General features: G+C 36.2%; 3 protein-coding genes and 1 long non-coding RNA gene across 5 annotated transcripts; 2 read left to right on the plus strand and 2 right to left on the minus strand.

The window, feature by feature from the left end:
* Positions 1-1,582: 1,582 nt before the first annotated feature.
* LOC124435496 (THAP domain-containing protein 1-like) lies at positions 1,583-2,519 on the minus strand. The gene is made up of 2 exons (XM_046985454.1): positions 1,936-2,519; positions 1,583-1,846 (listed from the first exon to the last, which is right to left on the minus strand). Exons 1-2 carry the CDS (start codon positions 2,287-2,289, stop codon positions 1,637-1,639), a joined length of 564 nt encoding a protein of 187 aa, XP_046841410.1. The 5' UTR covers positions 2,290-2,519; the 3' UTR covers positions 1,583-1,636.
* A 1,031-nt stretch (positions 2,520-3,550) lies between these two features.
* Positions 3,551-8,262, plus strand: LOC124435497. 2 transcript variants are annotated; one of them, XR_006945049.1, is made up of 3 exons: positions 3,551-3,737; positions 3,811-4,230; positions 7,777-8,262. It is a non-coding gene; the product is annotated as an uncharacterized LOC124435497 (long non-coding RNA). The 2 variants fall into 2 exon arrangements; XR_006945050.1 differs by having other exon boundaries at positions 4,113-4,230.
* Positions 4,626-6,535, minus strand: LOC124435494. The gene is made up of 3 exons (XM_046985451.1): positions 6,518-6,535; positions 5,654-5,746; positions 4,626-5,406 (listed from the first exon to the last, which is right to left on the minus strand). The coding sequence occupies exons 2-3, from the start codon at positions 5,658-5,660 to the stop codon at positions 4,808-4,810; spliced, it is 606 nt and encodes a 201-aa protein (XP_046841407.1). The 5' UTR covers positions 5,661-5,746; positions 6,518-6,535; the 3' UTR covers positions 4,626-4,807.
* Positions 8,263-10,271: 2,009 nt separating the features above from the next.
* LOC124435493 (thioredoxin reductase 1, cytoplasmic-like) lies at positions 10,272-22,367 on the plus strand. The gene is made up of 16 exons (XM_046985450.1): positions 10,272-10,492; positions 10,670-10,834; positions 11,544-11,604; positions 11,680-11,897; positions 12,652-12,724; positions 12,803-12,925; positions 14,649-14,791; positions 15,910-16,025; positions 17,486-17,636; positions 17,776-17,850; positions 18,669-18,761; positions 19,803-19,879; positions 20,012-20,168; positions 20,736-20,939; positions 21,684-21,818; positions 21,896-22,367. Exons 2-16 carry the CDS (start codon positions 10,721-10,723, stop codon positions 21,956-21,958), a joined length of 1,803 nt encoding a protein of 600 aa, XP_046841406.1. The 5' UTR covers positions 10,272-10,492; positions 10,670-10,720; the 3' UTR covers positions 21,959-22,367.
* The last annotated feature ends 3,774 nt before the right edge of the window (positions 22,368-26,141 follow it).

Below are 26,141 nucleotides of genomic sequence, written 5' to 3' on the forward strand. Positions count from 1 at the left end.
AAACTTTCTGCTTTACCAACCTCATTCGTGAAGCGATTCCATAGAACAGAATGAGTTATTCATACATTTGGTTAAGATTATATACTCTTGTTAACTTAAAATACTCTCTAAGTTAACCCATGCCTAATCCTCTAAGCAAAACATGCAGCAAGGCGTACCCTCATTGAAAACGAGATTTCATACAAGCATAATTCTGCATATATTAATATCAATCACATGTGATTGATTTTAGCGTTTTGTCTGCTTCACATGAATACGACAACGCTGGCATGTGTTTTGGAAAGGCTCCACTTTGGAAGACGTTTTCAAAAATGTCGTTTTCATTAATCAAAAAGGAGTGCAAGGGAAAAAGGATTGAAAAACCGAAATAAAGTGGCATTTTCTAATGAAGGCGTTGATGTCTTCTAAAATTACCTAGGATTATGAGCACAGGAATCTTTTAATTACTGAATGTGTAGATGGCAAGGTCAACCGTACCAGTAGATGACAATTCCTTAAAAGAGCTACTGGTGTTAGTGTTGACTGACGTTTTGACACTCTTATGGATAGTCAAATTCAGGGTGTTTAGGTAAACAGTAAAGATGTTAGGCTATATTGTACATAAGACATATACAAAAACTATGAAGATAAGCTTCAATTGACATCTGTTCAAAAAACAAAGTCAGATGCAAAAGAACGGAATATTACGCGTGCTGTAATTTTGATAAACTGTAAAAATATATTAATCAAATTGACGAGTGTATTTTTAAAGTAACGACAGGGCCGTCAGAAGCAAATTTTGGAAATCAAACATCTTTGCAGACGACAAATATTGATTTGAGAGCAATCCGGGAAAAGATATCCCTTACGTAACTAATTGCTTATATTTTCTCCACCACACGAAACATTGCAAGATCTTTTACCTAGAAAAGTGTCAGTCAACACCGAAAACACTTGCTAAAAAATACCAACGAACTGGCAAGTTTGTCTTCCACTAATTAGTAATCACTGGAGTAATAAAGGAAACGTTTGAGCTAGGAATAAGTGATGAACTTTGGACTAGTTGCTGACCGTGCTGGTCACACTTGAAATATAGTCTTGTAATCCTCAATATCAAGCAATCTTTCCATCGTAAAGATCAACCAGTCTCTCCATCATGAATGAAGATCCACAAATCTTTTCATCAATATGATCAACCAATCTATTCATAACTTGTTGCGCAGCGATAGTTAAAGTTCTCTTTGGCGAACTCGCTTTGAAAAGGTATGTTGAGATCATTCATGTACTGTGTATCGAACCACATGCTTCGGTCTTGTTATGTAAATTTCAGAAATTGTCATTATTTTTTTTATCAATCTATATTTCTTTACTAACAGTCAGGTCACTGGCGTTCATCACGGTAAAGATATTGGAACGGATTTAGAATTTATTATGAGATATCATGGTAGCGAGAGACTTGCAGAGCAGAAATCGAAATCGTGTAATAAAATTAATGCCCAACATAAAGTTCTGACTAGAGCCATAGAATTGTAAAATTGAACTTATTGTAACGTTTCGTCTTTACTCAAGACATTTTCAGACAAATAATAAATAGGCGTTTCTCTTTTTCAAATTTTAAACAATTTTGGCATTGTAATTCACATTGCACAGCTATTTCCTAAATTAGGAACAACAGCAATACATATACAAAACAATAATTTACGTTAACCTTTACAGCAGTGGCGTAACAATCATATAAGTTTACCTTCTCTAATACAGGCTCATAACAAGTTGTTTCTTCTATTTGCTCTTGAGGTTCGCTACTTGTACTTGGATTATTTTCTGATTCAACCTCTCTTTTATAATCAGACATCCACTTTCTTTTCATCTAAAATGGCATATATTTATGAAATATACTCTCACACAGATTCCAGGTAAAATGTAGATATGCATATGTATAATTTTTAACGTATTCACCATTCTGCGATCTCTTGTTGTAAGTTGATTATCATCTTTTCGAGGATAAATGCTCAGGTAAGCAACGATTCCGAATTCGTCTCGAATGAGTCGAGGTGCAAAATTACTTTCTGATTCAGAAAGCGAGCCGAATTGCCGAGAAAACGAATCTTTTGTGAAGTGTTCCGAGCAAACTGCGGAATTCTTTGTGGGGACCCACTTATCGCGAGTAGCTTTCACAAAGTTGACCCATCGCTTTCTCCTACGCTTAGCTTCGCTTCTTTCGTCGTTAAAAAATGGTATGTGATGAAGTGAAATGCCTTTCTCCGAACTGGCTACGTTAGAACAACCAAAAACTACACATCGATCTGGCATTTTTGTGTTTGTTTACATGTATAAACAGTGTAAGTTGTTTTGGCAGTCACTTTGTGTTCCTTAAATGACGTCACAAGTAAGTCCCATGCCACGGATTAGAGCTCTCGACATTTTTTACAAAACGTTGAAATTCAGGTTTTATTCGCATCTTTGCCGAAAGATAACTCAAAAACGAAAAAAGTTATTCAAATTCTGTAAACGGCATTTGTATTATTTATCCAAAATCTATTTGAGAATGAAAAACTAAAAATAGCTGTATGTGCACTTTAAGACAAGATATTATATTTACAAAAAGGTGTTAAATTACTACTAAAGGAGGCGGTGTCAAATGGATTATATGATAAGGAAGTTGGGAAGTAAAATAAAGAGAAATTAAAAGAGGTTAAGTGGAATGGAGTTTCCTTGCACGTTAAGTGAAGGCTTGTATTTATTGATTAGAAGGCTCTCATGAATGGAGAGTTAGAAGAGTCATAAGAATTGTTAGAAGAGGAGATTATTTTAAAGTCGTCTAAGTTGGGGGTGTGTCCAGTTGCGTTAATGTGAGCAAAAATGCTTGGTTGCCTGTAAGGGGTGGGAAACTTGGTTGCCTGTAAGGGGGGATATTCCCAAGTGCTCCGAAAATCTGGTGTGTTGATGACGTGTGGTTTGACCCACATACGAGGCGTTGCAGCTTCGACACTTGAATAAATAGACTACACCTTATCTCAGAGGCTTGGGAATTTTGTCCTTAAAGGGGAAGAAAGAAGAGATACGAATGTGTGCGAATTTGATGGGAGTGTATGCCGGTGAAAGGAAGACAAAAATAGATGGGCATTTTGTGAGCAGTCAAGACAGGTGGTTTGGGGGCAAACGTGTTGTTAAGGAAGCGACGTGTGATTTGGTAAATTATACGTAAAGGAAAACCGTTTTTGGTGAGTGACTTTCTGGTAAATTCGAGTTGTGTATGAAAATTTTCGTAAGTAGAACAAAGATTGAAGATGCGGTGAAGTAAGCAGGAGACTAGTGAAAGTATTGTCATTAGAATACACAATTGACACCCTAACACTACAACTAAAAACGTCACACCTAAATCACACATCACAACTAAAAATAAAATATTTCACTTCACACTAATCCACAATGACAATACACATTTCCTGCACATTTCCTGTACACACAATACAATGACGTAAGAACCAGACAACAAATACGGCTAACCTGACGTTTACTCCTCATTTGACTCTGAAGATGACTACCGCTAAGGTTGTCGAAACGTCAGTCAACAACATCAAAAACAGTCCTTCTCAGGACTTTATTAACCTGGACGATCATCATTTACAAACAGAATTCCATTATTAATAACTACTAAACTGCCTGCATTACGAATTTCAATCGCCAGGTATAGTGGAATATTTCGAAATTTTACAAATAACGAAAAACCTAATTGTACAGAGAAGCTCATACAGAAGGTAAAAGTTTTAACGGAACATTGAATCATTTGAATGTGTGGTAGCTTTGTTATTAAATGTTTCTTCCCTCAAGGTGCGACGGGAGGGCAAAAATGTTCACAAAGTGTGCGTCATCTAATGAAACTCAACTGAAACAATTCATCCATTTAAGATTCAGCATCATGCACAACAACTCTTGTAAAACTTAGGCCCATTTCAAACGTCCAAACTTTACATATGCTGAATGCATTATGAACAAAAGATAGCTAATGAGGAATTTAGTCCCATTTTTGATATTTATTTTCGTCTTGTATGTAATCAGCTGTCTTGGATGCCTTCCACTTGTCGACTGACGTTCTTTGTCTCAATATATAATACAGTGAAATAAAAATTTAGAGAATTTTGGGACCTTGAAAAATCTTGGAATCTTGAACACCTTAACTACTGATTTGTGACACAAAACGACAACCGAATTCAGAAAGAGGCAAAAGTGAGCTGACCTGACGAGATTGAGGTAACTTTGCTTACCAATGAAAGATTAGATAGTGTTGATGGTGTACTCCAAGTTCGTAGAATAAATGTATTAAGCGGAACAAATTTTTGCGATAAATTTCTAAACAAAGTAATCCATCAATTCATCAATTTCACTTGCTAGCTATAACAGCACGATTGTATTAAGAATACAGGAACCTGAATTTTTAAAAATAACACCAATGACCACTGCGCACGTGATCAATGAGTGTGTTTTCACGTGGATCGTTTTATATATCTATCAAGACGATTTGTTTGCGTCAATGTTTGTTGCAAAGATTCCAAATGTGTTTTGTTGCGCATGCGCTATATATTTCACTTTTGTTTACAAAAAGCGCATTTCATTTAAGCGATGAAGTAGTATCAATTACGCACATCGACAAAGAAAACTATTTATATTCAATGTAAAATACCCCATAAAATTTATTAAATGTTTTTACACACATCACCAATCAATGCATTTTTCTTTGATTTACTTAACAATTCCCCAGAAAACACGAAAACAAGACGAATACAAAAAGATAAAAAAATCATATGTTCAGCTCGTTAAGTTAAACTGTTCAACAATTCAGCACCACATCTTTGTCGACGATCGCGACTTCATTGATGTGCGTCACCCAGAAGCAATCACCCGGTTGATCACTGCAACCTTGGTGGCTAAAAAACAAACAAGGAAAAACGTATCCAGATTCTGTTTCCCTCACCATGCTGTACAGCAATCGAGTTGCGTGGTGCGTGTTGGTCAACTTGTGGCAAAATGCAGGCGTTTGTTTGTAGCTATGACACACGAGCTTGACTTTCTCGAAAGAAATTTGTTTGATGGTTAGGATTTCTAGGTATTTTCCCTCTAAGGCTTCGGGATCGGTACTGAGAAGGAGATCGTCTTCTTTAAGGACGGCTTTCATATGTTTATGCATCGCGGTTATATTTTGGAAGATTTCACTAGTAAGTATGAAATCCGAAAGCATATCTTTTCTACCCTTGCTGGAGTATTTGTACTTATGAAGAAGACCGTCTTTGGTGACAGTCATTTTTCCTGCATGAGTAATTACTGGTCCCCAGATTTTTCCCGGTGCCAAGTCGCTTTCGGTTGTAACTTCGTTGCTGATAGACGGCTTTGCCGCGACAACAGCAAAAAGGCAAAACAGAAGGGGCATAACTGCAAAAAAATGTGTATATGAAATTATCTGAAGTTCTACATCGGGATGGTTCAAAAGTTATTTAGCACTGTAGCTATTTTGGTCAATATGTTTCGCGAATTTGTATTCACTCTATGGAAATTGCAAAATGTCTATTTCCTGTTTGGCTACATATAGCAAGACTCTGTATCAGATTTTTTAGAAACTTTATCGCTTGCCAAATTCCTCGATACATTTCTTCGTTGCATTTAACATTGACCATCTTACCTTCCATTATCTTGGTGAGAAATTGGATTGTATGTTATTCGCGTTGTCTTTAACTCTGCTGTTCTTCCTCGGTAGTCTTCGTCTTTTGCAGACCTAACGTGATTGGATTGACCTTAGACGATAGTCTCTATTTTATGTCTTTTGCGCTATTTGGAAATATCACGTGACATGTCAAAAATTCTATAATACGCTAAATGTCATTTTTCCTATCTTTAGTATAAACCTTTCACTCTTTCACATACATTTGCCTCTTTGAAACATAACAGATTTTACCAACGATGAGCACCCATCTATTGCATTTTATTGTTTTTCATAAAAATCATTTGACAAATTACACATTCTAAATGTGGCGAAATATGATGCCGATAGTTTGTACAATTAAGATGCCGACGAGAGATATGAAACAGCCGCAACCATATTGAAATTTGCGTAATACTCATTTTCGCTTAGTTTCATGCACTTTAGTTGTTCTGCGTTTTTTTTACTATGGGTAAATTATGTAGTTTACTTTTTTGTTATTACATAGTTAAAGTAGTATAGCACAGAATTTGCCTGAACCTAAAATAAACATTCAACCGCCTATACTATGCTGGCGCTCTTTACAGTGGCATTTTGAATTACGTTGTGCCATTCTATATGCTATAGAGTTGACAAAGATTATGTAGAACCTCTTCTTGTGGAATATATTTGACGCAGTATTAAATTTCACACAAACACGTTTACCAAAAGATAACCTGCTGCTATGGATGTCATTTTAATGTAATGGATTAAAGACGTGTCTAAACTTAGTTTTGTCATTTAAAAACGCAACGTTTTCTATCCTTTTCAAAATGATTTACAACAATTTCGTACAGCTTTACTTACACATTGGCGACGATACATCAAAATGATTGTTTTGCCTGATTGTGCTCAGCATATGCGTGACTGAGGCCGTTCAACAGAGCACATTTGGACTGTATTAAATCAATCAATCATTCAATCAATCAATCAATCATTTATTTAAACAAGTATGATATCTAGCTGCGCAAATAGGGTGTAGATAAAAAGCGGACCCGGACGACGGACGCGGACGGCGGACGGCGGACGGCGGACGCAAAACGCGCAAATAAAATGCTTTTAGTCCGTTCGTAAAATACTCTTATTCTACGTCGAAAAATAAACATTGAAAAAGCTAAAATAAAAACGAAACTAAATGATGCTTTTAAGAGACATAGGTATAGGCAAACAGTGGAAACAGTTTCGTGCAGCTCTGCTTTTAATGATTGTACGAACGTCTGTTTGTACCAGCTTTATCTTTCAGGATATATTTTTTGACCTCATTATTTAAAGCAATTAAACATGCATACTTCAATTTTCAGTCAGTCATATAGAGTGTAACGCAATGAAACCTCATTGTATTTTTTTCGTGTTTTGTCAATGGCATTTCACTCATGTTGGCCTTATGTGGGTTAGCCTGTTCATATTTACTGCACTGATAATGATTTCCGTCAACTTGTCATTTGGCAAAGCAGTACGTCTATTGCAGTTTTCAACATGAACTTGCTTTTGAAAGCTGAGGTTAGAAGCAGTTGCAAGTTAGTCAGTGCGTCAGTTACAGCTTGAAAGTATACTTTAATCACATCAGCGAAGATGAAATAGGATGTCGTGCACAGGTACCTAAATTTAATATAGGAGCAACGATTTTTCGGCGTACAATAAGAGTATTTTACGAACGGACTAAAAGCATTTTATTTGCGCGTTTTGCGTCCGCCGTCCGTCGTCCGGGTCCGCTTTTTATCTACACCCGCGCAAAATACTCGTAAAAATGCAAACTGCACCAATACAGAATCTAAAAATATACATAAATACATATACTTCGATTTTGTTCGAAACAGTTTCTAAACTTTCTGCTTTACCAACCTCATTCGTGAAACGATTCCATAGAACAGAATGAGTTATTCATGCATTTGGTTAAAATTATATATTCTTGTTTTTTATGGGTCTAACTTAAAATACTCTCTAAGGTAACCCTTGCCTAATCCTCTAAGCAAAACATGCAGCAAGACGTACCCTCATTGAAAAAGAGATTTCAAACAAGCATAATTCTGCATATATTCATATCAATCATATTTGTTTGATTTTAGCGTTTTGTCTGCTTCACATGAATACGACAACGCTGGCATGCGTTTTGGAAAGGCTCCATTTTGGAAGACGTTTTTAGAAAATGTCATTTTCATTGATCGTAAACGAGTGCGAGGGAAAAGGAATTGAAAAACGGAAATAAAGTGGCATTTTCTAATGAAAAAGTAGATGTCTTCTAAAATTACCTAGGATTATGAACACAGGAATCTTTTAATTACTGAATGTGTAGATGGCAAGGTCAACCGTACCAGTAGATGACAATTCCTTAAAAGAATTACTGGTGTTAGTGTTGACTGACGTTTTGACACATTCAGGGTGTTTAGGTAAACAATAAAGATTTTAGGCTATATTGTACATAAGACATGTACAAACACTATGAAGATAAGCTTCAATGGACATCTGTTCAAAAAACAAAGTCAGATACAAAAGAACGGAAATATTACGTGCTGTAATTTTGATAAACTGTAAAAATACATTAATCAAATTGACGAGTGTTTTTTTATAGTAACGACAGGGCCGTCAGGAGCAAATTTTGTAAATCAAACATCTTTGCAGACGACAAATATTGATTTGAGAGGAATCCGGGAAAAGATATCACCTTACGTAACTAATTGCTTATTTTTTCTCCACCACACGAAACATTGCAAGATCTTTTACCTAGAAAAGTGTCAGTCAACACCGAAAACACTTGCTAAAAAATACCAACGAACTGGCAAGTTTGTCTTGCACTAATTAGTAATCACTGGAGTAATAAAGGAAACGTTTGAGCTAGGAAAAAGTGATGAACTTTGGACTAGTTGCTGACCGTGCTGGTCACACTTGAAATATAGTCTTGTAATCCTCAATATCAAGCAATCTTTCCATCGTAAAGATCAACCAGTCTCTCCATCATGAATGAAGATTTACCAATCTTTTCATCATAAAAATCAACCAATTATTCCATCATTAAGATCAACCAATCCTTTCATCATGGAGATCATCCAATCTTTCTATCTTGGGCTACTGGGCTCCTGAACAAAAAATTGTCGGGCCCCAGAAATTTTTGGCCCCTTGGCGCGGGCCCATTGAGTCCATTGTTTAATGCAGCACTGTTTCTATCGTAAACGTAAACCAATCTTTCCACCACGAAGATCAACTAATCTTTTCATCAATAAGATCAACTAATCTTTTGATCATGAAGATCAAACAATGCGTCATGAATATCAACTAATCTTTCCATCAATAAGATCAACTAATCTTTTGATCATGAAGATCAAACAATGCGTCATGATAATCAACCATTAATTCCGGGTGTAGATAAAAAGCGGACCCGGACGACGGACGCGGACGACGGACGGCGGACGCAAAACGCGCAAATAATATGCTTTTAGTCCGTTCGTAAAATACTCTTATTGTACGCCGAAAAATCGTGCTCCTATATTAAATTTAGGTACCTGTGCACGACATCCTATTTCATCTTCGCTGATGTGATTAAAGTATACTTTCAAGCTGTAACTGACGCACTGACTAACTTGCAACTGCTTCTAACCTCAGCTTTCAAAAGCAAGTTCATGTTGAAAACTGCAATAGACGTACTGCTTTGCCAAATGACAAGTTGACGGAAATCATTATCAGTGCAGTAAATATGAACAGGCTAACCCACATAAGGCCAACATGAGTGAAATGCCATTGACAAAACACGAAAAAAATACAATGAGGTTTCATTGCGTTACACTCTATATGACTGACTGAAAATTGAAGTATGCATGTTTAATTGCTTTAAATAATGAGGTCAAAAAATATATCCTGAAAGATAAAGCTGGTACAAACAGACGTTCGTACAATCATTAAAAACAGAGCTGCACGAAACTGTTTCCACTGTTTGCCTATACCTATGTCTCTTAAAAGCATCATTTAGTTTCGTTTTTATTTTAGCTTTTTCAATGTTTATTTTTCGACGTAGAATAAGAGTATTTTACGAACGGACTAAAAGCATTTTATTTGCGCGTTTTGCGTCCGCCGTCCGCGTCCGTCGTCCGGGTCCGCTTTTTATCTACACCCCATTAATTCCATCGTGAAGATCAACCAATCTTTTCATCATTAAGATCCACAAATCTTTTCATTAATATGATCAACCAATCTATTCATAACTTTGTTGCGCGGCGATAGTTAAAGTTCTCTTTCGCGAACTCGCTTTGAAAAGGTATGTTGAGATCATTCATGTACTGTGTATCGAACCACATGCTTCGGTCTTGAAATTGTCATTATTTTTTTTAATAAATCTATATTTTTCTTTACTAACAGTCAGGTCACTGGCGTTCATCACGGTAAAGATATTGGAACGGATGTAGAATTTATAATGAGATATAATGGTGCATATAGTCACGTGACCCTGCCACACAAACATCATACTCATTTCATGCACAGATACATGCCACGTGATACAGACAATGGTGCTTTGAATGTGCAAAGCGAAAATACTTCGAATAACATCGCTCTGCTTCCGATTTGAATTACTTTATGATTAATTATTCATGATAATTATGCAAGATTATGTGATTTCGTAATGCATCTGGGATTCTGGGGAAGAAAAGGAGACCTCCTGAGTCATGATTCATTGGCATTGCCATGATTTAGTAAATTTTGCTTTCGACGAAACTCGTTCATCTTATCATTTTTCATGTTCGCTATACCAGCATAGAGAGAAACAGGGATACATTCCACTTTGGCAAATTAAATGTAAGTGTGCAATCATTAAACGGTCTTGTGTTTGACAAATTTTCTTTCTACGAAATGTTCGATGCGAAATATTATATAACAGGCGTACCAACATCAGCTGTTGAACAACAGTTGTTGAGAGGGAAAGGTGATGTGCTTCGTGCATCAATATTAGTTAAAATTGATTTACGTGTATAGGAAATAAAACGGCGAAGAGGGACAAGTTCAGGGAAAGAAGTGTCGAAGAAAATGCCGCCTTTATCTAAGCCTTCGAAAGAAGATATGAAGAAATTCATTGAGGATGCCATCAACTCGCACACTGTCACTATGTTCGCTTTCACATCTTGTCCTTTTTGCAAACAGGTACTTTGAAATGAGTACTTTGAAATGTTTCGTCTTGAATTTCGGTGATGTTACATAATTATGCTGAGCTATGAATAATTCATTAGTAATCATGTGATGCACATGATTATGACCCAGAGGTGAACAGAAATAGAAATCAGTGACCCAAATTTTCCCAATAAAATTGAGGGATCTTTCGATTTCTTGTATTTGATAGAAAAGAAGAAGCATTGCTGTGAAAGATGATAAGATTTTGATGACATGAAAAATGATAATGCTTTGAAGTTTATGCGGCACCACTAAAACTTGTTGAATGACTTTGCTAATGTTGAAAAGCCCACAATTTTAGCTGAATGGACTCTTTTGTCCTATATCAGTTTCTGGACCAATTTTTCTACATATTTTTCAAAGCAGGAGGTGTCACAAATACTTGCGCTCTCCTAACTCCTCCCCTGTTTCAAATACTGAATTAAACATTTGAATGTTGAAGTCATAGATTTGGTTTTCTGTCAAATTTTTTTCATTTGAGTGTTCAAAAATTGCAAAGTATATTTCAAATTTTTTTTAAAAAACAATAAGTGGACTGTGACAGCTTATGTGCTTCTGTGCTGCACAATTTGCTGCTTTGTATTTTTTCTTAAATCTTGAGGTAGGAGGATTAATTGTTGTAAGAGACATATATGTCGCCACCAGAAGAGTTAAAAAACTTCACTTTTCTTTTTTTTGTCAGGCTAATGAACTTTTTTCATCCATTGGAATCACAATTCATTCAGTAAATCTTGATAAAATGGGTAGGTAGTTTTCGAATGAGATCTTTTGCCAGATTTAACTCCAGGGTGATTTTAATCAACATTCAACACATTTAGATAATGGTGAGGCCATCAAAGATGTTCTACAAGAAAAAACAGGCCAATTGTTTCTTCCAATTATATTCATTCGCCAAAAACTTGTTGGCGGATGGACGGACTTGAGCAAGCTGATGGAGGAGAAAAAACTTAAGTCATTTATCAACCCTAGAGCAGAACAGTACGATTATGATCTTGTTGTTATTGGAGGTGGCTCAGGTGGATTAGCATGCAGCAAGGTGTGATATTTTATGCCTTTTTCACTCACCATTTAACATTTCAAAACATGCCCATTGTATGAAATTTGCAGTATTCCAATATGCACAGGATAGTGAAATTTTGTTTTCAATATCGATTTTATTTTACTTGTTGTATTCCAATGGGGATACAAAATTGTCCTAAAAAGAGGCACCTATTCATGTCTGTACCGGTCTTATATTTTCATTTGTTAAATAGCGCTGTAACATTGTACGTAAGTATCCACAATAAACTGACATGGCGTTAAATTTTTCTTATTAAACAATATTTTACTTGTCCATAAATTTTGCAGTAGAAGATTCTGAAATGAACTTCCACATTCATCATAAAATGAGAGTAATCGATAGCCTTTGTTGTATATGACTCTGAGATAAGAAAAGTCAACTAATAAATTGTGTGTGTGCACATTTGGGATAATAGGCTATCAGAGGGGATGCCAAATTCCAAACCGCTGGTATTCTTGATAACTTGAAGAAAGTTCAATTTCAGACTCTAATGTCAACACTTGCTTAAAATTGAAAATTTCAGCTAGTGGTTACTGGGATTGCTGGTCCATACACCCAAAAAAGCCGATTTGAGACAAACTTGATTTTGAGGCATGACTCACTTTGATAGTTTAGAAAATAGAAATTTTCTAACTGAGCATGCTCAGTTTTGCTCGCTGATTCATGATCCACTTGTGTTACAGTTACCCATGCATAAAAGTAAATGTTTTTTTTTGTTGGTGTTGACAAGGAAGCAAGCAAGTATGGTGTTAAAGTTGCTGTGCTGGATTTCATCAAACCAACACCTTCTGGAACAACATGGGGTAATTATGGTTTTCAATTGTTGTGTAGGAATTATGTATCTTCAGTTATGTAATTTGTACACGTGGTCCTCAAACTAGGTCTTGGTGGAACATGTGTGAATGTTGGTTGTATTCCTAAGAAATTGATGCACCAAGCAGCATTGCTTGGCGGAGCCATCAAAGACTCCACAAAGTTTGGCTGGCAATTGGACCCAGAGAAAGGTATGATGTCATCAACTAGGTTCATAGGCATATTTGTGCCAAGCTATGCTAATTTTTCTGTGTTCACTCCTTGTGAATACAGTTTATAAAAGGAAACAATTATGATAATGTTCAGAAATTTACATAGCACGACGAACACTTGCAGGCTGGCTATGCCACTGAGTGTAGGACCTAACCCCTGAATATACAAATATGACTATGGCCATCACTAAGGGGGGCTGGATATGTTTCGGAGTGTAGGACTATACCATGGATGGATTGAAGCTTTAGATCTTTTGATGATAATGGTCATCACTAAGGGGAGGCCATGTTACTGACTGTAGGACTATACATACCATGGATGGATTGGAGCTTTAGATCTTTTGATGACAATGGTCATCACTAAGGGGAGGCCATGTTACTGACTGTAGGACTATACATACCATGGGTGGATTGAAGCTTTATATCTTTTGATGACAATGGTCATCACTAAGGGGAGGCCTTGTTACTGACTGTAGGACTATACATACCATGGGTGGATTGAAGCTTTAGATCTTTTGATGACAATGGTCATCACTAAGGGGAGGCCTTGTTACTGACTGTAGGACTATACATACCATGGATGGATTGAAGCTTTAGATCTTTTGATGACAATGGTCATCACTAAGGGGAGGCCATGTTACTGACTGTAGGACTATACATACCATGGATGGATTGGAGCTTTAGATCTTTTGATGACAATGGTCATCACTAAGGGGGGGAGGCCATGTTACTGACTGTAGGACTATACATACCATGGATGGATTGAAGCTTTAGATCTTTTGATGATAATGGTCATCACTATGAGGAGAAGGGTTCTAAAAAGTTTCTGATTTAGAATATTTTAAAATTTTTATGTGTCATGGAAAGCTTCTTCAGCTTTAACATGCGTCTTAGTAGCGCAACCAATTTTATTTTCGAAGATGAAAGACTTTTTCAACCCTCAAACTGTCTCCACTTGTCAATCAATAGCAGAGTAGAACGGAGATAAACCCGGAATTCGATTCATACCCTACCATTCAACCGGTCAACATATGCATCAATTACAAGATGACGAGGTCTGCATGCTTGCTCGCTGTAAAAACAATAGATTTCTATGAAAATGAATTATTATAACTAAAGATATGAGATTTATATACATGGCAAGACTAAAAACCTGCGGGCTTTCTTTTTAATGATCACTAGTTACCTTAGGGCCTGTTTATATGGAGCCGAGTTACCCGGCTGAGCGAGTTACTCGCCTAGCCGGGTTTGACAAAGTGATCTGTTTATATTGCACAGGGTAACTGGGCTAGCACTTCCGTTTATTAATCTTAAATGAAGTTTGCTATGCTAACTTCAAGTTAAGGCGCGAGATTTTAAAAAGCCTCACAGTTTCGAAGCAAAAATGGAATGGGTGAATATAAAATTGAAAATTATGACATGTGTATGTTTTTGTATTATAATACTGCAAGTACAAGGCTTAGTACGCATGCGTACCAACAGAGCCAATTTTCTCGCCTCGCCGAGTTACCCGGCAAATGCGTTTATATGGAAAAATTCATCCCGCCTAGCCGGGTAACTCGCTTACACAAACCGAGTTACCCGGCAAGGCGAGTTACTCGGATGTGTCATATAAGGGCCGAGTAACTCGGCTAGGCGAGTAACTCGCTCAGCCGGGTAACTCAGCTCCATATAAACAGGCGCTTAGAATATTTTTCTTCAGTTCAACACGACTGGACAACGATGAAGGACGCTATTCAAAGTTATATTGGCGGTCTGAATTTTGGCTACCGCGTCGCTCTACGTGACAAGGGAGTGAAGTATCTCAACGCTTATGGAGAATTGATGGATGCCCATCGAATTAAAGTATGTAAAATGTGAATTGAAAAAAAATCGCTCGGAGCAATTTGTAATTGATTGGTTTCAAAGCAATTCAAAAGAAATGTAGCTACGTGGTACGATTGAATTTTGCGTTGTTAAAATTTTGAAAATTATGTTCGTATTTACATCGTAAAACAAGGACTTGGCTGCGTTTACATCCTGAAATATTGCTCTGAACAGCGTGTTTGTCATGGTGAACGACAGTTGAGTAGTTCTTAAGGGAACTGTTGAAAACCAAAATACAGATGGCCATAAACTTAAATTACCTGATACATCTCCGCATGAATATTTGTCATGGTAAATGACAATTGAGTTGTTCTTAAAAAAACTATTGAAAACTTAAGTAAAGATAGCTATAAAATTATATTACCCGATGCTTGACACAATGAAGCGTAGAATCATTAAGCAGTCTTAAAGTGTAAAATTATAAATTACAATTTAAGAAAAACGTTATAGTGATAATCAGGTTCGTCTCCCGAATAATTGGTGAGATTTAGCAGAAAGGTTCGTTCTGTAGAAAGCACAATATCGTTTCTTAAGACTGGCGGTATTTCTAATGATGTGATGACCAGCTACTAGAGATAGCAAGGAGCACTTGACAAGCAGCCTAGTAACTTGCCCCTGTTTTAAACGTCACCCCCCCCGCTTGAGGGTGATGTCATTCTTCCTTGTCTTTATAATAAATAGAAGTCAATTTTTGATTTTCAGCTAAGCGGACGTGTAGCACCCGATAAGAAGTCGGCCGAAATACATCTTGTCATTTAATTTTATAACTATCTTTGTTTTTGTTCACAACAGTTCTTTTAAAAATTGTCACCATAACAAATACGCTATTCAGAGCAATATTTGAACTATATTATAGACAATGGACCTTTAGGTGATTTGCATGTTACGTCACGGCCGCCATCTTGGTTGAATTTATAAAAGGATATTTCTTGTTTACAATTCAAATTTCAACGAACTTGGCAAATATCTCTTTCTCCTTTGACTCCTTTGGAGATGGTTCTAATCCACCTTTATGTACTAATGTACAATTTTATGGTATTAGGAAGTTGTGATTTTGTTCATTTCAAAGAGTGTCAGCTATCATTTCTACTGTATAGACGACAAACAACCGTGGAAAAGTTACTGAAATTACCACTGAGAGGATTGTTCTTGCCATGGGCGAACGTCCGCGTTATCCAGATATTCCTGGGGCGAGGGAACTAGCAATAACAAGGTCAGTTAAAATACATGAGACGATTAATGTAGAAAGACGACGAAAAGGACTTTTCTCGTGTAATTACGTAGTATAGTTGCAAAAATGCATACCAGCAAAGCGAGCAGGAATTTTACTCTTGCTATGCGCAATTTTTAGCAAAATTATTGCTCATTTCTTCGGAAAACTAGCTTTGATCCGTTGTTATTCCAGTAAGAACATACAGGAAAAAGTTAACATGATTGTAATTTCATAAAACTATTGCTTTGACCCTAAAATAGAAGACATTCATCAGTTTTTTCTATTTCTCCAAGTCAGGAAACTCGGAAGATTTCGTAATGTAGCTAAATAAGTTGTCACGTGTCGGCTGGGCCTTAGCCAGGACTCCAACTTTAACTGTCCACTCGTGGACAAGTGTGAAGTTACGAACCGCCTTCCAGGGGGAGATGTGTCATGGCTGCTAGTAAAATTTTGAAATGAATTACCCTAGAAGCCCAGAAATTCAGTCAATTTTTGCTCGTTGCTTTAAACAAGTTTTTGTTCAAACTTTCAATTTTCAGACTTGATGAAAAAACATTTAATTTTGGAGCAATTCTTTTTTTGCATAAATCAATTTACAATTTACGAGTATAATAACAAGTAAAAAGCAACTCAAAATGTTTAAAATACTGCACGTATTACAGCCAATGGTCTTTTTCGAAATACTGTTCGAGTGACTTTTCTTTTTTTATTTTGTATTTGTTAACAAGGTGAAAAGCTGAAAACGAGCAAACTTTACAGGTTGATTGTTTTAGAATATTTTTGCCAGTCTACTTTCTAAAATCCTTGTCCAAAAGATGGGTGGACAGGCCTCCGGGTAAGGCCTTGTGTGTCCGTGAACAGGTAGATATGAATGAAAAACGGAAAACAAGCAAAGAATGAGAGGACATCAATATAGATAGCAGTGGCGTAGGAAGCAAATGAAAGTTGGGGGTCGAGATTTTTGGAGCCAATTTTTCGTTTAAAAAGACACTTTTCTTGTGAAAAAAAGGGCACTTTTTCATATTAAATTTGAAAGTTTGGGGCATGTGCCCCATGCCCTCCCGTTCCTACGTCACTGATAAACAGTGACGTACGTAGCCAGCCTGCATTGCCATCATCATGAATTAAGTTCTTCAGAAGTCTATTATTTAACGTCAAAAAATATTACGTAGCCTGGAGTAGGAAGACTGACTGGCCTCTCCGCTAGTTTCTGTATGATACTGGGGCGACTCCAGCGTTGTAGTCAAAATAAATGACTACTGCTCATTCATTGGTATGATTTTACTTTTTTAAAATGCATGGCAAACCAATGGCAATTTATGAAGGTATTTTAAGTTTAAAAGTTGACGGGCAAAAACTGTTTTACCGAACTCTGGATTCTCGGCTGTACTGAAATATAATTTTGAATGAGAAAGTCGTTGTGTCTGTAAAAATGAATTTACGCAAACTGCCTTGTTTAGCGATGATCTTTTCTCTTTGCCGTACTGTCCTGGTAAAACACTCGTCGTTGGAGCTTCCTACGTCGCCCTTGAGTGTGCTGGTTTCCTGGCGGGTATTGGTCTTGACGTCACCGTCATGGTGCGATCCATCTTCTTACGTGGATTCGATCAGGTGGGAATATAAAACTATTCCATCAACTTATTCAATTTTTAAAATATTTAATGATTGTATTTCATCGTGATGACATCTTCATGTTAATGTATTTGACCTGCCGTGCATTTAGAAAAATTATCGTTGTTTTTTTTTTCAGCAAATGGCCGAGAAAGTTGGTGAATACATGGAAAAAGAACACATTACATTTTTAAAGAAGTGTGTGCCGACTAAGGTGATGAAAATCATCCCAATGTAACTCAGTCAATTGAAGGATACGAATTTGCTCATAACCCTGTAGGAACTGATCTGTAGTTGAAGTGTTAATTCGGGGGGTGACAACTGGAATGATAAGTCAGGAGGTGACAACTGGAATGATAAGTCAGGAGGGTGACAACTGGAATGATAAGTCAGGAGGGTGACAACTGAAATAATAAGTCATGGGGTGACAACTGGAATGATAAGTCAGGAGGGTGACAACTGGAATGATAAGTGGAATGGAATAAGGATGGAAGGAGGGATGGAATGGAGGAAAGGAGGAAGGAAAATGGAATGATAAATCAGGAGGGATAATGGAATGAAGGAGGAATGGAATGATAAATGGAGGGTGGACAACTGGAATGAAGGGAGGAATGGAATGATAAATGGAATGGAAAATGGAATGGATAAGAGGGTGGACAACTGGAATGATAAATGGAATGGAAATGGAAAATGGAATGGAATGGACAACTGGAATGGATAAAGGTGGACAACTGGAATGATAAGTCAGGGGTGACAACTGGAATGAATGGAGGGTGACAACTGGAATGATAAGTCAGGATGGAACTGGAATGATAAACAACTGGAATGATAAGTGGAATGGAATGGAATCAGGGGTGACAACTGGAATGATAAGTCAGGGGTGACAACTGGAATGATAAGTCAGGGGGTGACAACTGGAATGATAAGTCAGGAGGTGACAACTGGAATGATACTTGTTCTATTGATGATAGATTTTGAAAGCCAAGCGCTTGCCAACATGTTTTTTGCACGAATCTGTTCTTCGTTTTGTAGATTGAAATGGTCGAAGATGGTCAACCAAAAAAACTTAAAGTTTATTACAAATCCTTGGAAAGCGGTGAAGAGCTTCACGGCGAGTACAACACAGTAAGTAGAGCAAGACTAAATCTTCGAAATTCTAAAATGCCGTTTTCCACTTTTCATGTATCGCAGATTCATAAATAATTTTCATCTTGTGAATTGTGTGACCTGCAATTTTGATCGTGCTACGTTGATTTCAGGTTATTAGCACAAGTATTGAACATCGGCATTGCGCATTTTAACTAAATGTTGATGTTGTTTTTACAATATAATCTTAAGTATTTAACTCGTAGTCGGAAATTTTACATGGTAGTTCAACTGTAGGCCTAAACTTAGAAGTAGTTAAACTTTATACTTAAAACTGTAGTAGTTAAATGTAATTCACATTTTAACTTTGTATAAATTAGACTATTAAATTTGTAATCAGAATGCCTTAAGAAGTTGAAGAGGAAGGTCGTATTTTGCTGCTTATTAAAACGTTGATACAAAACTTTAATACAACGTTCCATTACACACTTAAAACGTCTATACTCTATACGTATTAAATATTATCTGGAGAAAATTTCAATTTGGCAAAACTACTATTTATGCAATCTGGAAGAATTATGAAAAGAGGCGGAGCCACCGTACCTTCCGACCCCCACCCCAATTTGACATTGGATGAGCATCCAAAAGATGCAATTCCGTTACACCTCTCTCGAGGCTACATAATTTTTACATGAGTAGATAGATAATAACCTCTTTGACCATAATCCGTTGCTCCCCAAGCGAAACTGGTGCACAATTGAGAGATATCGTCTTTCAAAGTTTGCGATTTACGCGCTTCCATAAATTTACTTGCCATCATTTTGTGCAATCCACGCATGCGCACACCTGAATAACACGCACGCGCAGTTAGGATAGATGGGGTTTCCCTGAGGGTTTTCCGTATTGTTTTCCCTTTATTTCTCACGTAGAACAAAGAGAAACGATATAAAATTCTTTATTAAAAACTGTCAGTTGTTGGGTTAAAATACTGTTTTATTAACTGCTAATTTTCAGGCAGTACAATAAAACTTATCTTAGTATCTCAGTATCTTTAACTCGCGATTTTTCATGTTCTTCTAGGTTCTACTTGCTATTGGACGCGATTCTTGCACTCAAGGGATTGGACTAGAAAATGTTGGGGTAGCATTGAATCCAAAGTATGACGTCATCATACTAATGTATTGGGCATTCAAAGTGGCTAGATAGGAATTGTTTGGGATATTAATTGCCCTCTTAATTATAAAACTTTTTGCACATCGCTTTTTTCACAAGTTGTTTCTCTCGGCTAGGACGAGAAAAGTCGTCGTTGACGAAAAAGAACAAACGAACGTCCCAAATATTTATGCTCTTGGCGACATACTTGAAAACAGACTTGAGCTGACGCCAGTTGCTATAGAAGCGGGTGTCTTGTTAGCGCGAAGACTTTACGCAGGAAGCAGCACTTTGGTATGTTTATCGAGCGGTGTTGTTAACGTTTTTCGCACCGGCTTTGTACTCTGAATTTGTATTCGTTGCATGAGGTACTGGCTTCTTAAATTAAATGGTTTGCACCCGAGATTATTGCTAGCAGATGTTGATAGTTGACCGTTCATGTTGGTATGACTCTGAGAAGTATTATTGGTGTTGGTGTTGACTGACGTTGGACTTTCTTTGTGGATGACAAATATAGCCGACGTTTACTCTTCTTGACACCCGTCATGATTACAGCTAAGGATGCGGAAACGTCGTCAGTCAACACTGACACAGCCTTACAGTTCTTCACGGGACTGCACTAACCTGGACGATCTACATCTAGAAACATGTATTTCGATTACTTGTTTGTTGTCTAACTTGTAACTAGTTATATGCAACTTTTCTGGCGTTTTCTTGCTGTTTTTTTTGGATTCACAATAAACTTTATCCAAATTGACAAAATAGAAAATATGTGTATTGGAGTGTTTTACACCACGGAACCGTGATGTTGCCAAGACCCATCAAGTTCCATGACAATAAATCGTGTTTGTTAATTTTCAGTGTGATTATATCAACGTTGCAACCACAGTGTTCACACCATTGGAATATAGTTGCTGTGGTTACTCAGAGGAAGACGCCATTGCAAAATTTGGAATAGACAACCTCGAGACATACCACACGAATATTTGGCCTCTCGAGTGGACCGTAGCTCAGAAAGACAACAATATTTGTTACGCCAAATTGATCTGTAACAAATTAGAAAATGTAAGATCTTAACTAGGCCGTGTTCTCGAGATGGTGGTTTTTTTTTCACTTTTGACATCAAAGATGTTTATGGTCAACTTCTATTTATTGGGACTAACACCCGTATTCCAAAAGCTCACTCACACTCATACTCGATGAGTGGAGCTTCAAAATCACTTCAGAATTAATCGAAGAATCCAATTTCACTCAACTGATTGCTTAGTTTGAATTATCTAGAAGAAAATCTTGTCATACATGGAGAATTGACTTTCTCAATGATTCGACAAAGTGTGATATTTACGTCGCACTCAATGAGTGTGAGTTTGCTTTTAGAATACGGGCAAAAGACAACGTCACTTTCCCGTTCGAGAGTGATGTCAATTTTTTTGTCTTCTTTATAAACATAAGTAGATCTTTATTTGATTTCTATCTTTATTTTTGGCTTTCAACGTTTTTTTTAAAACCACCCATTTGTCATTTGCCATGGCAAATACGCTATTCTAAGCAACATTTAAATTTCTTTGGTATTTGCTTAAATTTGCATGGGAGGCAGAGTCTCGTCTCTCCAATTGTGGAAATCCCGTTGGTCCTGAAGTATTGATTTACTGCAACATTTCATTGATACGGCTAGTTTTTGTATTCGCTATGTTGGTGTACTTTTAACTAAGGAATGCTGTTTTATTGTTCTCGGCCAACACAGCGGTTATTTTTCCTTGTTGATTATCCTCTTGAACATTGCTTAAAAACGTGGTATTGCTTTTACAGGAACGTGTTGTCGGATTACATATTGCCTGCCCGAACGCAGGCGAGGTGATGCAAGGATACGCTTGCGCTATCAAGTGCGGAGCCACGAAAGCCGATTTTGATCGAACAATCGGAATACACCCGACGGTTTCCGAGGTGAGGGAAACTATAGGTCTATTACGTGTTTGTTTACGTCAACTATACCGATGTCTGTATTTATTTTCACGCCACAGGTATTCACGACAATGAACATAACGAAAAGTTCGGGCGAAGACATCAGTCAAAAAGGATGCTGAGGTTAGATCCTGCTGCGGCGAATTTTGGGTTGAGAAAAAACAGTTCTCTGTCCCAAAACACTGCAGCTTGGAAGAGTTCGACGAGCTTATTACCAATTACATGGGAAACCATGATTTATGACGGTTCTTTCCGAAGTCTTTAATTAAGGAGGATGGAACTTGATTCGGTGTATCTCGTTGGACACAAACACACACAAATGATTTCATTACAATGTATATTATATAGCTAGTTACATTTGTCTGTTCCAACAGACTATAATACCGCAAAGCAATCGTATTTGTTTCTACACCGATTGCATCTTTCTATTGTTACAAACAATACAAACATTGGTCTCTCGAAAGTCAAAACATATTTTTAAAAAACACCGTATAAAGTGTTACACCGTGTAATACATAATATCTCAGTAGAGCCGTGTGTTAGATTTGGTCAAGACATAATTTGCTCCACCTGAGCCACAATTGGAATATAACTGGGATACTGTCAGACTCGTTCTCAGTCCTTTCACGATTTCGTGGGTTTTATAAGCACTTCAGGGGATGAATAAAGGGAGAGGAGTGCAAGAAAGTACTTGGGAACGAGGCTAGGAAACAGTGTTTCTACTCCGTGAAGCTTCAAAAGTGATCTTATTTGTTGAAAAATTGCTGTTTCGACTACAGTGGAGCGAGAAGTTGTTACTGCGAGAAAGTGGTACAATCAGCGAAAAATAGTCGTGTGAAAACGAGGTGAAATCGACTATAAGTTTTTAATAGAGTCATTTTCACTTTTCTAACATAAAGAAATTAAAACAAGGCGTATTTGTTTAATGTTGACGCGTGTATTTGGAGAGAAATACGTTCATTTCATTGTGATAAGAAACGAAACCGAGGTAACCACGCTATTTAATTAAACTATGGTGTACTTAGCTATAAGTTGGTGAGTACTTCTCTAAATAAACTATGGTATATGTAACTACACATTGGTGGATACTTCTAAGTAAACTATGGTATATGTAAATATACATTGGTGGGTATTTCTCTAAATAAACTATGGTATATGTAACTATACATTGGTGGGTACTTCTCTAAATAAACTATGGTATATGTAACTATACATTGGTGGGTACGTCTCTAAGTAAACTGTGGCATATGTAACTATACATTGGTGGGTACTTCTCTAAATAAACTATGATATATGTAACTATACATTGGTGAGTACTTCTCTAAATAAACTATGGTATATGTAACTACACATTGGTGGATACTTCTCTAAGTAAACTATGGTATATGTAACTATACATTGGTGGGTATTTCTCTAAATAAACTATGGTATATGTAACTATACATTGGTGGGTACTTCTCTAAATAAACTATGGTATATGTAACTATACATTGGTGGATATTTCTCTAAATAAACTATGGTATATGTAACTATACATTGGTGGGTACTTCTCTAAATAAACTGTCGCATATGTAACTATACATTGGTGGGTATTTCTCTAAATAAACTATGGTATATGTAACTATACATTGGTGGGTACTTCTCTAAATAAACTATGGTATATGTAACTATACATTGGTGGGTACTTCTCTAAATAAACTATGGTATATGTAACTATACATTGGTGGGTATTTCTCTAAATAAACTATGGTATATGTAACTATACATTGGTGGATATTTCTAAATAAACTATGGTATATGTAACTATACATTGGTGGATATTTCTAAATAAACTATGGTATATGTAACTATACATTGGTGGGTACTTCTCTAAATAAACTATGGTATATGTAACTATACATTGGTGGGTACTTCTCTAAATAAACTATGGTATATGTAACTATACAATGGTGGGTATTTCTCTAAATAAACTATGGTATATGTAACTATACATTGGTGGATATTTCTCTAAATAAACTATGGTATATGTAACTATACATTGGTGGGTACTTCTCTAAATAAACTATGGTATATGTAACTATACATTGGTGGGTACTTCTCTAAATAAACTATGGTATATGTAACTATACATTGGTGGGTACTTCTCTAAATAAACTATGGTATATGTAACTATACATTGGTGGGTATTTCTCTAAATAAACTATGGTATATGTAACTATACATTGGTGGATATTTCTCTAAATAAACTATGGTATATGTAACTATACATTGGTGGGTACTTCTCTAAATAAACTATGGTATATGTAACTATACATTGGTGGGTACTTCTCTAAATAAACTATGGTATATGTAACTATACATTGGTGGGTACTTCTCTAAATAAACTATTGTATATGTAACTATACATTGGAGGGTATTTCTCTAAATAAACTATGGCATATGTAACTATACATTGGGGGTACTTCTCTAAATAAACTATAAACTATAGTCTTTACAATATCACACACTTTCATACAAAAGGCTATAGTCTTTGCATTTTTACACATTTTCATGCCAAAGACTGTAGTCATTGCATTGTCACACAGTTTCACGCTAAAGACTATAGTCTTTGTTTTTTTTACACACTTTCACGCCAAAGACTATAGTCTTTTGATTTTCACACATTTTCATGCCAAAGACTTATAATCTTTGCATTTTCACACATTTTCATGCCAAAGACTATAGTCCTAGCATTTTCACACATTTCGATGCCAAAGATTATAGTCTTTGCATTTCACGCATTTTGATGACAAACTATAGTCTATGTATTTTCACATTTTCATGCAAAACTTTATATGTAACTTGCATTTTCACATATTTTATGCAAAAGATTATAGTCTTTAGCATTTTCACATATTTTATGTCAAGACTATAGTCCTTGTATTTTCACATTATTTTGCTGAGAAAGACTATAGTCTTTGCATTTTCATTTTCATGCTAAATACTATGGTATCTTTGTATTTCATTATATTTTGACGATTAAAGACTATAGTCTTTCCATTTACACTTTTTATGCCAAAGACTATAGTCTTTGCATTACATATGCCAAAGACTATGGTCTTGTATTTCACATTTTTTGACAACAAAGACTATAGTCTTTCCATTTTCACACTTTTTCATGCCAAAGACTATAGTCTTTGCATTTTCACACATTTTCATGCCAAAGACTATGGTCTTTGCATTTTCACACATTTTCATGCAAAAGACTATAGTCTTTGCATTTTACACATTTTGATGACAAAGACTATAGTCTTTGTATTTTACACATTTTGATGACAAAGACTATAGTCTTTGTATTTTCACATATTTTTATGCCAAAGACTATAGTCTTTGCATTTGCACACCTTTTCATGCAAAAGACTATAGTCTTTGCATTTTCACACATTTTCATGCCAAAACTATAGTCTTTGCATTTTCACACATTTTTATGCCAAAGGCTATAGTCTTTGCATTTTTATACATTTTCTCACCAAAGACTATAGTCTGCAATTTCTTACACTTTCACACCAAGGACTATGGTATTTGCATTTTCGCATTTTACAACAAAGACTATAGTCTTTGAATTTTTACACACTTTCACACAAAACCCTATAATCTTTGCATATTTACACATTTTCACACCAAAGACTATAGTCTTTGCATTTTCACACATTTTCATGCCAAAGACTATGGTCTTTGCATTTTCACACTTTTTCATGCCAAAGACTATAGTCTTTGCATTTTCACACATTTTCATGCCAAAGACTATGGTCTTTGCATTTCACACATTTTGACGACAAAGACTATAGTCTTTCCATTTTCACACTTTTTCATGCCAAAGACTATAGTCTTTGCATTTTCACACATTTTCATGCCAAAGACTATGGTCTTTGCATTTCACACATTTTGACGACAAAGACTATAGTCTTTCCATTTTCACTTTTTTCATGCCAAAGACTATAGTCTCTTTGATTTTCATTATTTTCATGCCAAAGACTACGGTCTTTGCATTTTCACACATTTTTATGCCAAAGGCTATAGTCTTTGCATTTTTATACATTTTCTCACCAAAGACTATAGTCTGCAATTTCTTACACTTTCACACCAAGGACTATGGTATTTGCATTGTCGCACAGTTTCACAACAAAGACTATAGTCTTTGAATTTTTACACACTTTCACACAAAACCCTATAATCTTTGCATATTTACACATTTTCACACCAAAGACTATAGTCTTTGCATTTTCACACATTTTCATGCAAAAGTTTATAGTTTTGCATTTTCAC

This window comes from Xenia sp. Carnegie-2017, unplaced genomic scaffold (genome assembly GCF_021976095.1).
Source record: "Xenia sp. Carnegie-2017 unplaced genomic scaffold, XeniaSp_v1 HiC_scaffold_14, whole genome shotgun sequence".
Lineage (NCBI taxonomy): Eukaryota > Metazoa > Cnidaria > Anthozoa > Malacalcyonacea > Xeniidae > Xenia > Xenia sp. Carnegie-2017.